Source organism: Barbatula barbatula (genome assembly GCF_947034865.1).
Source record: "Barbatula barbatula genome assembly, chromosome: 2".
Lineage (NCBI taxonomy): Eukaryota > Metazoa > Chordata > Actinopteri > Cypriniformes > Nemacheilidae > Barbatula > Barbatula barbatula.
In genome coordinates this window covers 2,025,040-2,041,487 of record NC_136767.1, presented here as the reverse complement: position 1 = coordinate 2,041,487, position 16,448 = coordinate 2,025,040, and the positions used below count along the sequence as shown (strand labels likewise).

Below are 16,448 nucleotides of genomic sequence, written 5' to 3'. Positions count from 1 at the left end.
TAGAGGTCAATACCGAATGTGACCTCTAACAAAAGATGGCTGATTTAAGTACTGTAGATCCAAACACAGAATGAGTTTCTGTGCCTCGACCCGTTGCAGATCCTGTTACTCTATACTGTTTACTTTTAGCCTGTTTAAGTAGATCACCAAAGCTAGGCTTATGTTTATTTATTGGTTAAGCAGATGTTCTGCTCTTTATTCTCCCATTCTGTATTCATTCATGTTTGTTTAATCAGATTTTGAAGGACAGTGTGTTTATAAGAACCTGACATACCTGAGTCATTCCATACTTGAACAAAATAAAAGTGTATCCAATTCATATATTGCTTGACTGAGACTCAATAAACCTAATATATTGTATTAACTCAAACACAAAAATGTTGTTTTTGTCCTTTAAAAACGTGTGCCTCTAAAATGATGACTAATACTGGTTTGTATTTTTAGGGGGAATTAATGTTAGATTTATGAGTCAATTCTTTAAATATTTGAGCTGAAAGTTTCAGAAACAAATTCACAAAGCATTCTTTGTGTGCTGCTAAATGAAGATTATAAATGTCACCTTAGTCATAGATTGAAATAAGTTAAGTCAATTAATATTTTAAGTGAAACTAAATGAAATCAAACCTGTATACTGTAGCCATATTAAACATCATTACAAAATACATTACAAAAGCGCATGACAAAATTGTTTAAAACTACATTTGAAAATATACAATTATATATTCATAATAAAAACTACAATAAAGCTAAAAAACTACAATAACACACACACCGTCTCTTGTTGAATTGTTTTAATTTCACCCTGGACTTAATCCAGCTCTTCATAAAATAATAAATTAAGAGTTAATAAATGAAACACTTCATAATACACTAAAGATAGCGAGTCATGGCGAAGCCCATTTTTTTATTTTTATAAATAATATTTTTTCCCAACAAAACAATGGAAATCAAAGTGGCACTAAACACAAACACATTTAAATGGAGAGAATTGCTGTATAAAACATGTCAATCAACAGATTTAAGAAACACACAAATTCACAATCCTAAACGTAAAACACTGACCGTCTTCCGCACGTCTTTATTTTTTCTCTACGCTTTAATCAGTAGTTTACTACAGCAGTAAATATCCAGTGATCCAGAAAAAAATGTGAGGAATAATATAAAAAATGGATTCTCCAGATCTCATGCCATTTACAGCCCTATAAGTTACACACAAGAAGTGCAAACATTTATATAAAAGCAGATGCCTTTGCCACCAACTGAGGTTTCACTTAACTAAAAGCATCCCACACCTTACATGAATTAAACAAATAAAATCAGTGTGACTTGCGCGATACTTCAGGTGAATAAGAGGTGCTACACGTCAGTGCTGATGTGATGGGTCAGAATGTCCTGCATGGTAACCGAGCGGAAGAGGTTGAGTTTGGTTAAGCTGGCCGTGTCCATGGGCAGGTCCAATTCCTCCTGAGTCCTGTAGGAGATCCTGCCGCCTCCATTACGCAGGCCCTCCTGAGGGCTCACGTACAGCGGCAGATATCCAGTGCAAGAGGGGCAGAAAGTGCAAGAGCGGCTGGGCCTACAGGGCATCCGCGGGGTGTAGTGAGGATAGTTGAGCGGTCCATTGGATTCGAAAGGCTCGGCGGTCATTAGAAGCTGATTGGAGGAGGCGTATTCGGGGAAGGGATGAAGGCTCAGCGGACTCTCGGATGGGCTCGGTTGTCGCGGTGGACTCGTAGATGCCTTAGTGATGTCGGCCTCCTCCTCCTCCCCCTCCGACTCTTCCCGTCTACAGCAGTAATACTAATGGGGAAAGTGACAATGTAAAGACGAAGGAAAAAACAGCCTGCTTTTACATTTTTTATCACATTAGTCCTGCTGTACATGGGCAAAAAGCCAAAACTAAAACGAACAGAAGACGTTGGGAATCAAACATCATTGGCACTGTATTGATTTTCCCTGTGTGGACACAAAACTACACATACATTTCTCAAAATATCTTCTTTTGTGTTCCACAGAAGATGGAAAGTCCTACAGGTTTGGAATGACTTAAGAAGCACGGCGAGGACAGACACACCAGCATGCCGGTGATCCAAAATTTGATCTCATTTATCAAAACTGTCAGTAGAACAGATATGTCAAAGCAGAATTACCTGCAGCCTACAGTAACACAGGAACGTAACAATAGTCAGCAAGATGACGGCAGCTAAGATTCCACCTGTGATGACCACTGTTCCAGCTGTCATTCGAAATCCTCTCCATCAACAAACTGTGCACTGGAAAAAGCTGGGTTGACAGAAATATAGCGTAAAATTATATTTTTACTGTAAAATTACAATATATTGAAATATAATATATTTCTTTCCGTGTTTCTCTTGTACATTTTCTGTAATTTTACAGTATTTGATGGTATTTCTGGCAGCTGGGGCGACATAATGAAACTGTAAAAGAACAGTTTATTACCGGTAAAATTACATAATTTTCCTGGTTTTCTTGTAAAAGTCTGTAATTTTACACTTTTTGACTGTATTCCAAAAATGCATGAAAAAAATCTTTCAAAAAAAAGTAAAATAACGTTTTGTTGACAATTTAAATGCAAATCTGTAAATAATAACAGAAACGTCTGTACAATTGCAAAAGGCCATCAAATGAAGCCAACCGATATTGCAAACAATGACATGCACAATTAACCTGAATGAACTGAAGGCTGGATATGTTTCTGTAGCAAGACGTGTAAGATGTCTCAATTGCATTAGACATAGAACTTGCACCATTTACTCACCCTTATGTCATTTCAAACTTGTTTATCTTTCTTCCTTCTGCAGAACACAAAAGAAGACATTTTGAAGAATGTTGGTAACCAAACAACACTGACCACCATTGACTTCCATTGTGGACACAAAACCATGAAACATTTCTCAAAGTCATATAGATTTTAAATGACATGAAGGTGAATAAATGATATCATGTACTCTTGCCTATATTTCGCCCTAAATGTTCACTAAGGTGTCTACAGTAGGTAACAGACCCAATGAAGCGATTAAATAGGTTTATAAGTTATTCAAATCACAATTAGACAAATTAACAATAAACCGGTCTGGTTAATAACTGCGTCTGTCATATGAAGTGTTAATGAAATACAAAAGCGATTGTGTGCAACTCACCACGAGTGAACCAGAAAGCTTAATATGAATTTCGTAATTTGTGATGACAGTATTTGGACCGTCCTCAGGCCACAGAGTCATTCAGCCCACAAAAACTAGTCACCCATATGCACAAATAACTTATATAACCAAATATAAAGGTCAACAGTGAGAAACACACAATGTCTGAGGTGCTTTGACAACTTCTGAATAATGCAATAGACATGATATATTTACAAACTGGCGTATGGCTATATTACATGCATCTTGTAAAAAAGTACAATTATTTCACCTATTTCAATCAATTTGAATAAAATAAACAATTTTACACAATTACAATTATAACCATTATTCACTGCCCTGAAAGAACCCTTCATTGAGCATGCATTGACTCAACGAAATATCGTCATCCTCCACAAGATACCATTTTTTATTTCCTAAATGATGAGGATGCGAACATATAAAAAGCAACACATGAAAAAGTGCTGTTACATTAAATTCATTGCAAAAGTGACAAAACACCCCAAATCTGCATCCGAATCAATCAGGTATTCTATATTTGATTTACATACATCTTCTTAAAATATAAAATATACCAGTTTATTTTGAACTTTATTCTGGAGGATTATTGATCTATATAGGCTAGACTTCTTAACAAACAGCCATATAAGCAAAACATTTCAGCAACAAATTCATCATACAAATGCAAACAAATACAGTCAAAAAAGTGTCAACACGTAACTGATAAATCTATTCATGTTCTATCACGTGTTGAACGAACTTATTGGCACCGAACCAATAAAAATGCTAATTTCAGTCATTCGGAAGACGTTAATACTTACATTATACAGAACTTATCCAACTTCAAAACGCTTTTATGGCAAACATCTTCAGACGAAATAAAAAGCCAATTTAATGCGGTAAAAATGAGTCGATTAAAGAGCTGAAGTTTTCTCAGATAGCCGTATCTTTACATCACTGGAGACCTGAGATGCGCGTCCGCGCCACACGTGCGCGCCCCACGCACTCCCATGAGGTGACGTTCATTTATTCGGTCAGTCCACTTGAAGTGATTTTTATGTATATTTTACAAATACATTTTACTGACAAGTCTGTTGGAGATGAGGATGAATCTGTATCTGCTGCAGGTTTATTAAATTGCATTTACAAACAACCAAGGAGTGATGCACAGTGCCATTCACAGTACAAATAAAGTTGCTTTGTTCAGTTATCATTCACTTCTGCTGTTTCATGTCAGACCATTTGATAAACTGAATCGATTTTTTTCAAACATATTATTAAAAGGTAACCAGCCCAAAACTATGATCTGCATTCTACACACATTTATTCATTTAGCAGACTTACAAATGATGAAGGAACGTTCACAAAGCTACCTTTACAAGTGCACATGATATGCAGATAAAAAAGCGTTTACTGACAAGATTACAGATTTATTTTCAGTTTTATTAAAGTTGCAGGTGACCTCAAAGCAGTTTATTACATGACACACACGCAAACACGCACACACACAATTTCCACTCTAACTTTTAGTCCCATTTCGAGCTCTTCACCATCCAACCTGCTGTTGTACCCCTTTGAGTGCTACTAAGAGGAGATAGTTGGTGAAAACTACATTTTATTCTATAAATTATTCAACTTTCGAATATGAAAGGAGGCTGAGATTCCAGTGTATTGTACGGACATGGTCATGATAAATTCATAGGTAAAGATGCGGTGTAAGGGAAGGTTATTTTTCTCTTTTCCTGTCTCAGAACTCCCATCGGATCATCCGTGCCTTCACATTCACCGGAATATTTGGGGTGAAACATTGAACAAAACCGATTGAGGCATTAAGGCAGTTTGAACAAACATGTCCAAAGACGAGAAAAATGCTTTTGTTTTGTTTTAGATTGATGTTTCTGAAACTGTGATCCTTTGAAAAACAATCAAATTGTGTAAATGTGAAATAGCGTTGACTAAACCTTTGCAACAATGTTTTACATTTTTAATTATGAATAACTTTATTAATTATACAGATTTACAAACACATAACAAAAGGTATAAAGAACTTCTGCTCAACCCGGCATTAGTTTTAATATCGAATGGGCCAAAATAATGGGTTATGCCAATTTGATCTAAAAGGCTTTATATTGTGACTGTGTTGGGAGTCTTAATGTATTCAGAGGGGTTTGTTCACAATCTATTTGAATGAAGGGTAGACAGTTATATGGAACAGATCAGAGATGAAAGAATATGTGTATATGTTGTTATAATATACAGTTTGTCCTAATGCAATGCTGGCATCGTTGTGAATGTTATATTCATTGGACAACAAAACACATGGATTCTGAAGATTGAAGCATTTCATTCAATTTGTGTTGCTTGCTTACTGACCTTATTCCAGAGGGAAGGTCACCCTTCATGGAAAAAGCCAGTGAGAAGATTTTGAAACATGATGTGCTTTCTTGTCAAAATGCGAGTGATGTCATTTGCTCTAAGATCGCGCATCTCTCGGATTGTGCCGTCTGCTCAAATGGAGCACAAATGGATAGGAAAGTATTCTTGCGACTTCACTATGCAAATGTGTTAGAAGACAAAGTGCATGTATATTTGATGAGGAACAAGCCCGTCCTGTCACACTTTCCCAAAGTGAAGTGAAAAAGAAGAACCGTCCTCAGGCCGAATGCTGAAAGTAATACGGCGTGACTGCAGACACATTGCCTTAAGAGTTTGCGACTGAGATTGAACTTGTCTTTATTTCCAAAATGATCAAAATTAAGATCCATCAAAGGAATAGTTCACCTTTAAAATGAAAACCCATCTTGTTATTTCAAATCTGTATTACTTCCTTCGGTACAACACAATAGAAGATATCTTGAAGAATGTTGGAAACAGAAAGCCGTTGGACCCCATTGACCTGCATTAGCTTTGTGTCTATACGATACAAGTCAATGGGGACCAACTATTTGTGGTTAGCAACCTTTTTCAAAATATCTTCTTTTGTGTTTTGCACAAGGCTTAAAAGGATAGTAAATATTGAGAGAATTTTCATTTTGAAGGTGAATTGTTCCTTTAAATGTAGAGTAATATGGTTTTATGCTTATAATATATTTTTCAGTTTAACAAAACTACATTTTGTTCAAATGGCTCAATATTAAACCATAAAATGGTAGGAAATGCAGTTCCATTTGCAGACTCAATGAAGTACACTGGTATAAAAGCCTGTTTGTACTGAAGTATCCATCTGCCGTTACTAGTGATGGGACACTCATGAACCTTTTGACAACATTAAAACAACACTTCATTTCACATTCATAGACTTGCAATGAAGAGACCCAAGCCATTTAAAGTATTTACTGTAAGTAAATAAAAATAAGTATTTTTTTCTAAATACTGTCTAATATATACAATAGTGGAATCTATCTTTAAAATGCATGGATTAATGTATGTTTCTCACGCTTGTAATACAAGTCGGTTAATAAGAGTACTTTATGAAGTTTATTTATTTGAATGAATTAAGAAACAAAGAAACAAAGAAACCTTTAGCTTTCAATTTCAAGTACATTCGCCTCTATAGCAGTTGTTCGCTAAGGAGAAGAGAGGAAAGAGAGTGATAGTGAGCACACCTTTACCATTAATCCACGAGGGACAATTTACTGAGACATTTCAGATCTGTAAGGAGAGTAAGAGGTATATTTTATTTATGGTGTAGGAAATGCGGCAGGTATGGAATCACTTGGTGCGAAAGCACTCCATCTCAGAGGAGAGCAGATCCTCCATCACGCATGTCGTGTACTTCAGAGATCTGTTAGCGCTCAGCAGGTCATGGAGAGTTTCTGTGAATACTGGTGTAAGGAGAATCAGAAGCTTGTCTTTTGTATCTTTCATTAAAATGAATTTAGCAGTGTATTTGTATTATATTGTTGTTAGTGTTCTAGCGTTAGTGAAGCTCTATAAGAAGAGCATCGTGTAAGCAACAAAGTATATGCACATAATTGTAAGGATGTTCTCAACAGTCCAGTTCACTTGTGTGTACCACTACTTTTTTTGAATTACAAACATTGAATCCGTTTGTTGTGTTTGCTCTGCGGGACTGGACCTGTTTATAACACATACACATATATTACTATTCATTTTGAAAAACAAAATGTAATTGTAATATTTTTAACCTCAAACGTTGATGTTTATAAAATGAATTCACATTAATGTTAATCACTGAAATATTTTTGGAATATGCATTTTCTTTCAGAGGTAAATGACAAATATTACCCATATATGATGTGTCTGCTCCGAATTTGGGATCTGTAAAGTATTTTTACAATTTGTTATTGCTGTATTGATTTTAAAATGATATAATGCTGTCGGTCCACAAGACCCACAAACATTGGTTGAGTTAAAAGCACACTAGTCTCACCATGGTTATGAATGCCCTCGCTTTGTTAAGTCTTTGTTAATGTTTGATCTTATTGTGAATGTATTGGCGTGTTCCACTTTATGACCCAGGACTATCACATTTACTATGGCTTTTTGCCTTTAAGGGAGGGATGAAAAAGAAAGCTGTATGACAAACTGATTATAAATGATCTACAGTATGTAAACCAAAGCAGTCAAAACTTTAAAATCTCAGGTTATGACCTTTCACATGTGCTGCACGTCAATTTATGTTCCTCTAGTTATTCTAAACTACTTTTGCTTTACTTTTGTCTTTATTTTACATGACCTAGACTGGATGTGAAATAACACAAACCAAAGTTGTTTATTGCATAAAAGTACACAAGGAAATATCCTTAAAATTAAAATTTTTCTCAAATTATTATTTAATAATGTCACCGCACTTAATTCTACAATGCTATTTTATTTACAAATAATTGGCTGAATTAATGTATTATTTCCTTTATCTCTCTATATTGACTTCTGCTTAATTTGTCATCTGACTAAATAAATATAAAAAAGTGAATACAACGTTTGACATGAACAATAATAGACATGGGATTTGTTTTCTCACTTTTAAAGTTTGTTTTCTATCAAAAATGCATTATTAGTAAATCATAGACCATCAATGATGATCCCAAGCATTATAACCAGATGAGGGCGCTGTTCTCCATAAATCCATTGCAGCATCTTAAATTAACAGTTCATCCAGTTCATCCTTAGTGTCCAACAATGGAGTTCAATGGGGACCAGTGCTCTTTGGTAACTTAGTAATGATCTTTGTAATATCTTTTATCAGTCATACAGGTTTGGAATGATCAAATAATTGGTCATTTTTGGGTGAACTCTCTTAACACTTTTAAGTTATTGTTTGGTTGAATTCATTCACATTCATATATATATATATTTATATATACATTTCCTTCAATCCCAATTTTAAAAATATCTCCTTTAAGAGCCCAATTTGTTACTGCGACGTTGAAAGAAAAGTATCAAACACTCCTCTTTACTCCATGCCTCAAATAAAACAACGCAACCTCTGCTCGAAAGATTTGCATTTCCATTTAATCCCATACAGAGCGCTCGTGAGGACCTGTTCCAGCATGCCCTGAGCCCCCATCAGCCTCAACACAGTCAGCATGTAAGAACAGGTCTCAAGGCCTGCCAGAGGTGAGAAAAAGAGGGCTAGCCCGAGACTCCTCCCTCGTCTCTTACCATACACACTTCTTGAGATCTGGCTGACAGCTCATACTATCTCAACAGTTGATCAGACTCAGTATCTCTCTTATGCAAACACATGCAAACTCCCATCAGGCTCCATCTGCTGTCAATCCGAGCTGAAGAGTTTTAGTCTCCAATAATAAACACAAATAGTATTGTGATTCTGATGGCGGTGTAGATTAGCTCTAAGATTTGCTTGTATTGGTAAATATTGACATTTAGGACTGAATGGGTTGCTGCAGTTCTAGACACATGACAAATCTTTGTGTGCTTCTGAAATAACACTGAAAAGATCAGTATACTGGCAAACAATGTAAACTGATATCAATTTGATGACAACGCGAAAAAATATATATTTGAAGATTTACAGTGAATTTGGCTTTTAATAGTAAGACATTTAGACATTCTTGAAGGACAAATAAATGGAACGCCGTTCCAAACCTGTGTGACTTTCTAAATGACGTGTTTTAATTCATGTTGAAACTAATCCGTTTAATACAGAAAAGCAGGTACCTGCGTACAGTTACAGTGACCCGTACATCACATACACTAGGCTTTTTGAAATCTTCAGAAGGGCAACATAAAAGATTCCCATGACTTTTTAAATCTCATTCATATTTGTTGTTCATATAATGTTATCATTGTGTGGATGAGACAACGAAGCTTAAAAATAGTTATTCTTACAAAATATGTATTTATATAAATAGGCCTAGCGTATATATTTACATACTGTACAATATTTATACTGTAGCCTATAGAATATTTATACTAATTTAATTGAACAATGTGTGCATTGTGTCTTGTTTCATTCATGTACTGTATTCAAAATTTAATTTAAGAACTTAATGCAATTCATTAAGAACTTCTGTATGTTTTTTGCCATTTCTAAAACGGAGCGGAATTGAGTTTTGAAAACTTCTCAGTCCCCATAATGTCCTCTCCGTTTCTCTCTCTGTCTTTGGGCACGAGGGGGAATCGATCCGCTGGCATTAAAGTCTGTCTAACAAGGATAAGAAATATCTTAATAAAGAATCTAATGCCGAATCCAATCCCTCATTACAGCAGGAGCTCCTTCCACAAGCGTCGCCTCCATCACAGCCTCAGCATCTTTCCTCCTTCGGCTATTGTTCTGACTCTTAAGCACATTTCTCCACGGGCGCAAAGCTCTTTGTCTATCCTCAGTGTCAGTTATATTTCATCTGCTCGTGGCTTTTAAGTCGAGTTATGTTTTAGAGGGAAAGTTGGTCCTTTTGTGCAGTTCAGGGGATGAGACGATTAAAACGGAACCTAAGACATATGTTTAATGACTCCTAACCAATAGGGATTGGTGGGCGGAGAACGCTTGGGCTCAGATTGTATAAGTGTTGGGTTTGGTTTCAGGATGGCATTTGTTAAGCTCTTAAGAACGAGTCAAAAATATCATAATGTCTGTGAAAGTACTCACAATGCCTTGTAAATGTTCATATTCGTAAAAAAATCATATTCACCCTTCTTTATTTATACTAGTCTTTTACTCTGTAAAACACAAAAGAAGATATTTCGAGAAATGTCTCAGTGGTTTTGTGTCCACGCAATGGAAGTCAATGAGGTCCAATGCGGTTTGGTTACCAACATTCTTTAAAATATCTTCTTTCGTGTTCTGCAGAAGAAAGAAAGTCATACGGGTTTGGGGATGAGTAAATGATGAAAAAATGGTCGTAACATCGCATTGTATGTTTAACCAGGTGTATTGAAAGAAGCGAGATCACTACCCTCCTTGATTCTCCTCCTATTCATGCGTCTCTCCTGAACTCCTCAGCCTTCTGTTCTTGTTTGCTTTGGGTAAAGAGACGGGCAGGTGCAGATCAGACCTCTTCAGGCTATTTGTGTGTGTAACTGTGCAGATTCAACTGCGGTGACAGGGAACTCTCTGAAGTCTAATGGCATGATGATAGCGCGGGCAGCAGACGCAAGGCGCACGTTACGGCCCCGGGCTCTGATCCCTCCGCTCCTGTAATGATGCGTGGCGGGGATTCCTAATCTGACATCTGAACCATCTGAGAAAAGCAGGATGTAAAAATATATTGCTGTGTGTTTAAATAATGTCTGATGGGTTGATTTGAATGTGTTGATATTATTACAACTGCGTCATCTTCCTCCAGTGAAGCTGTAGAGAATATGAACACCACGTGGAGTGCATTGCTGTGGTCATTCTATCACTAGCTATGTTTCCATCTAAAGTTGAGTATTAAAGTTAGAATGTCGTATTAATCATTTGCGAATAAAGCAGTGTTTCCATCAGTTAAAGAGTTAAAGAGAACAAAATCGTCTAAATGTAAATAATAAAATCAGGTGGAGCCACTGTAAAAACTCTGTAATGCCGTCCAACGTTCAAGGTCACGTGACTTTTTTGATGCGCACTTAGAGATTTATTGGGTTAAAGTCCCAATGAAAGTAAAAACAATGCTAATTTTTTTCATGAAATATTGCAGCGTTTATTGTTAATAGTTTATCAATGTGGGTCATTCTCTTTCAAAAATGTGTGAGCCGTCATAATCTTCAGTTAAAATCTGAAAATGCACCTTCCTGTAATGACTATCCATCTTAAATGCGCATGTTAGACAGCTTGGGTGGATCATCCGTTAACTCCTCCCCTTTAACTGTCGGTCTGCTGCCAGGTCCACATGTTTTCTTTACTTTTGCGAGCATACGTTTTTTTATGCACATTTTTTAAAATTAATGCGCATCTTGGCGTTTTTATCCAAAATGCGCATAGAAGTAGGTGGATGGAAACATAGCTACTGATAGGCCTTCAGAAACCGCTGTAATATTTAACCTTTAACCAAACATCCAAAGCACATTCATTCTGATTCATAAACATTATACCTGGAATCAGAGTCAGTTGAAGCTAAAATTCTGTTCTGAATCAGGTCTGTCGAAAGTCATGGAACTCAATCTCACGTGTGAACTAAAGGATGGAGGTCCGAAGCAAGTCTCTTAGGTGCTGAAGAACAATAGCATCAGATTGCACGCTTTACCGTGCATTGATAAACCATCTACCAAATGTATATGCCCCGAGTTTTCTTTCTAAAGGAGCTGATGGCTTTTCTATGTAAAAACGAAACCTGGAGTGCCTTCATCTTGTGGCGGAAGTGTCACTGTTATTCCCAGCGGGATTTACAGAGAAAGAAAGCGAATTTCCTCCCAGAGGACTGTAGGCCTCAGTTCTCTTTTGCTAAACACTCGCTAAAACCATATTTATTTCACAGGAATCTTGTGAAAAACGGCCTTATTCATTCTAAGCATCTTTTTGTGTGATGGTACATTGTAAATCTCTTTTGTAAAAGGTCTGATGACTAGCACGTCAAAAGAAGAAACACATTCACGTAAAAAGACAAAAGAAGAGACTGAAAGTTGATACTGTAATTGAAGCTTAGGCTTTTCTCCAATTATTCACACAAGGTTACAACAAGAACTCCAGTGTATACACGAAATGTGCTGAATCAATGTGTAGTTGTGAGTGAGAAGTCTTACTTTTATTTTTTGGAGTTTAGTATAGTATAGTTGTTCCTGTTCCTGCCCAATCCCCAGTCCATATTTTCCGCACTCTCCAATCTCTAAACTCCAGGCCCTGTTTCTTACAAAAACACTGAAACGTGCCTTCTGATCTCCTCATGGCCTCATACTGTATTGGGTTGAGAGGTTTATTTCTCAATCGTCATGGATGGAGACCTTCGGTCCTCAGGTTGCCCTGGCATCTCAGTCCGACGGAGCTTGATGACTGCCGACAGCTTCTCTCAGGCTTCAAAGAAAACGTGGCCATCGCGGACGTGCGGCCGCTCTCACCGTAATCTATTTTAAGAAGGAGCCAATCTGGATCTTTTTCATCCTCCCTTGCAGGAACGAGGCGTTTTCCAAGAAATCTGTAATAGAGTGCATTAGGAGATAAAGTCCTTTTCCACACAGCTGCTTTATGCTGACATCTTTTCCCTCTCCTTCCATGTCTCACTCATCTCGCTCTGTCACTTTTATTTTCTTTTCCGCATCTTATCGTTTCTCAGAACAGTGTGTGGTTGTCAGATACACCTGTCTAAACAAGTCCATTTATATCATGTCTATTCTAGATAACCGTGGCGGGGTTTATGAAGCATTAAGTTGAGCAGAAACAGTGTTTGTTTTCATGAACTCACTCTGTGGATATTCATGTTAGTTTATCGTAAATTTGACACAAAAACGTCCGGGGTTTGAATCCGAAAGTGCATCAAAACAGATTTGGCTCCGAACTCCTGACTTGATCCTCTCGACCTGACCGACTGTATATTTTAAGAATTCCCAGAATTTGATGCTGTGTTTACTTTGAAAGATGATAACAAGATAGCTGTTACAAATATGTTACTGTATGTTACTCTTGATTCTCTGGACCTCTGCGTTTTATATAGTGGTCTCTCTAGAATGAGGGTCCAAACGTCACATCTGCCATAACTACTCTCCAGAGGCCGAGAGGGCATGGGAATTTTCGTCCTCCCTGTGGTCCGGGACCCTGCTCTGTCCCTCCCATTTTCTCTAATTCAACATGATTCGCTCTCTTTCTCAACACCCCTTGCCTTCACTGGACATGTGTCAGTGTTCAACTATACAAAATATTGTGATATCACGTGGGACCTTTTTATCTAAATTACATTTCAAGAATGCACATCATCAGTTGGTTCTAGTTTGCAGCACTGTGTGTGGGAATTAATGAAAATTATTTTTCCTTTGAGTATACAGACATTACATAAGAATGACAAATATTATACATCTGAACATGGAACAAACCATGGCAGCCCTTGAAATATTAGTTAATAATCATACAATTCATTATTATTTCATTTTACAGTTTTGTTACAGTTTGTTTTTACATGTATTTATAGACTTAATATTGAAACATTCAAGTTTTTTCTGAAAAAAAGTTGTCAAACTTGTTTTTTTACAACCTGTTTTTGTGTTCTGTGCTACCGTGAAAGAAGTCGCATCAAAAGTTTTAAATAAATGTATTAAATTGAGCAACGATGTTAAAAATGATTGACATGACGGAGGTTATCTGAAAAACGGAATTTGTTTGTTTAAATTGTTTTTAAACTCATAAACATGAATCCCTTGAGTATGTATTTGCTTTCCAAATATCTCTTGAATTTCCATGTTTTATAAAAACATGACCATGTTAATAAAATGGCCTGTGTATAAGAATTGGTAATGAAGACTATAAAGTATCTTTGCCTTCTGGATGAGACATATGAACAATGTTCACTGTTGTGCCGTCTTCGCCTGAGCCAGACCCACAATCACCCTCAGATAAGATAGACTTACACAAACACAGCTGCAAACCTTCCGGTCCTTTATTCTTCATCAACATAAATCTGTTCATAAAAACTTTCATTTTCATTGAAATCCACAATTCTTTTTGTATATAATAAATATCATCAGTAATTTCATATTTTTTCACCTCTAGACGTCAATGAGATTAAATGAAGAGCAAATGAAAACGTTTGTTTAAGTCTCTTTGTGACTATTTAGCTTCTGTCCTTATTTTAGATTTCACTGATACAGTGACTAATAATTACAAGCATTGATGTGTGTTTATTTCGGTTAACATGAAGCAATTCTACTACCACACGGATTTCCCAGACATCATATTCAACATCCCTTTGGAAAGATAAACTCAGCCGATCAGTCTTACTTTTACATATTAAATGGCAATGGACTTCAGGCAGACCACTTCCAGCTTATCATTGAAGAGAACAATATGCTTATTCAACTCATCCGGTGCAACAACAAGAAACAGGAAACCAGCCTTGTACAAACAAGAAGAATGGAAGTGAATTCGATAGAATGGGAGTGAACGGGGGATCATTTTTGAAGCTCCAAGTGCATCCATCGATCAAAGAACGGCTCGACGGGGCTCTGTGGTCTTAACAAGGGTCTTCTGAAGCAAATCGATGCGTTTGTTTCAGATAAATATCCATATCCAGTGCTATTAATGATAATGTCTAGCTTCCGTTATCCCGCTGTTTTTCTGGCAAATGACGTTGACAAAAGCTCCCGCACAGAGATGCACAGCGTTTTTCACCGGAACTGCATCAATTGATTGTAAAACAAGCTTCTGGTTCACTCGCAGCCGAAGAATAACAGTTGATAAATAGATGTTGAAGCGTTACTAACGCCGTTAGTTTATTTAGTAATGAGTAATCTAACGATTTCTGTTTCCTCCATTACAATTGCGTTACTGTCCGTAGGTTTCCCTATGATGTTTTCGTGTTCTTTGATGGATGGAGGCCCTTTTTGGAGCTTCAAATAATTATCCCCCATTCACTCCCATTCTACCACTTGGAAGAAAAATGATACGTGGTTTTATAACTCCGACTGCATTATTCTTCAAGAAGAAAGTCATATTCAGTTAAGATGCCTTGAGGGGGAGTAAAAGATGGGGAAATGTTGTTTCTTGGCTGAAGTATCCGTTTAATGCCGTTGAGTTCATTTTTTGTGTTTGAAAAGTTTTTCTATGATAGTAAAACCTCTCCTGTTTCTCATAGCTGAAGGACAATACCTGGATGTCCATCTAGGGCTGCACATCTCTCAGCCTGTCAGAGGTTTTTCTCAAGGGCTTTCAAATGAGGCTGAACACATGGCCCACCACGTACAGCCATCCTTATCTGTCACCAAACACGCTTGTGGTTTAGCCTGTGGTTTTATCCAAGGCTTCTGCGGATGCTTTCATCTGTTAAACTACTACGCTTGCTACGAGCTTGATTAGTAACTTATCACTATTGCTTAACTTTATCAAAGGAATGCTTAAGATGAAACACAAGTTAAGCCCTATTGACAGCATCAGTGACGTGCTAACAGAAAATAAATGTAAACTTATAAACAAGGTGATATCACATTGTTCCAAAAAATATCAAGTATTAAAGGTGCTGCGTATTATTTTTTAGAGGATCAATTGACAGAAATGCAATATAATATAAAGTACATTACTATGTCTTCAGAGGTGTATAAAGACCTTACATTATATTCTTGTTACCCTAGAATGAGCTATTTCTATCAACATACACCATGGGTTCCCTCACATGGAATCGGCCATATTGCTTCTACAGTAGCCCTAAATGGACAAAGTGGTCAACAGAACATGTTTCGTAAATATCAGTTGGCGGTTCCTGTCGGAGAAAGCCTCTCAGCTGCTAGTCCAAGCTTTGGTCATATCAACTACTGGACTGGACTACTGCAAATCTCTACTGGCTGGCCTTCCAACCAATGCAGTCAAGCCCTTGCAAATGATCGTGAATGCAGCTGCAGATTTCAATCAGCCTAAAAGAACCCATGTAAAACCCCTCCTGATTTCACTTCACTGGCTGCCAGTTGCCGCCCGCATTGAGTTTAAATCGCTGACACTGACCTTCTGAACAGGCAATTTCACCTCTTCACCTTTACTCACTGCTCCAGGTCTACATCCCCTCTTCAGTATTAAAATGAGCGACGCCTGGGTGTTCCATGACAACGAGGCACCAAATCGCTGGCAAAAACCTTTACTCATTCGGTCCCCCTGTGGTGGAATGACATCCCAGCCTCCACCCAATTTGCAGCATCTTTCACAACATTCAAAAAACAACTCAAAACATACGTTTCGCATTTATGTGACTAACC

The 16,448-nt window shown here is 37.1% G+C and overlaps 1 protein-coding gene across 4 annotated transcripts; it reads right to left on the bottom strand.

Moving 5' to 3' along the window:
* Positions 1-783: 783 nt before the first annotated feature.
* Positions 784-12,792, bottom strand: fam163b (family with sequence similarity 163 member B). 4 transcript variants are annotated; one of them, XM_079450998.1, is made up of 5 exons: positions 12,428-12,792; positions 12,306-12,347; positions 2,780-2,816; positions 2,151-2,283; positions 879-1,800 (listed from the first exon to the last, which is right to left on the bottom strand). In XM_079450998.1, the coding sequence occupies exons 4-5, from the start codon at positions 2,241-2,243 to the stop codon at positions 1,357-1,359; spliced, it is 537 nt and encodes a 178-aa protein (XP_079307124.1). In that variant the 5' UTR covers positions 2,244-2,283; positions 2,780-2,816; positions 12,306-12,347; positions 12,428-12,792; the 3' UTR covers positions 879-1,356. The 4 variants fall into 4 exon arrangements, with proteins under 4 accessions (XP_079307123.1, XP_079307125.1, XP_079307124.1 ...); XM_079450997.1 differs by lacking the exons at positions 12,306-12,347; positions 12,428-12,792 and adding an exon at positions 3,983-4,178 and having other exon boundaries at positions 784-1,800; XM_079451000.1 differs by lacking the exon at positions 2,780-2,816 and having other exon boundaries at positions 913-1,800.
* Between the last annotated feature and the right edge of the window lie 3,656 nt (positions 12,793-16,448).

Excerpts from the sequence above, each read along its gene's own strand:
- fam163b (XM_079450998.1), bottom strand. The coding sequence starts at position 2,243 with ATGACAGCTGGAACAGTGGTCATCACAGGTGGAATCTTAGCTGCCGTC. Across the intron at positions 1,801-2,150 it reads TGTGTTACTGTAGGCTGCAG|TATTACTGCTGTAGACGGGA; the intron begins GTAATTCTGCTT and ends TTTCCCCATTAG.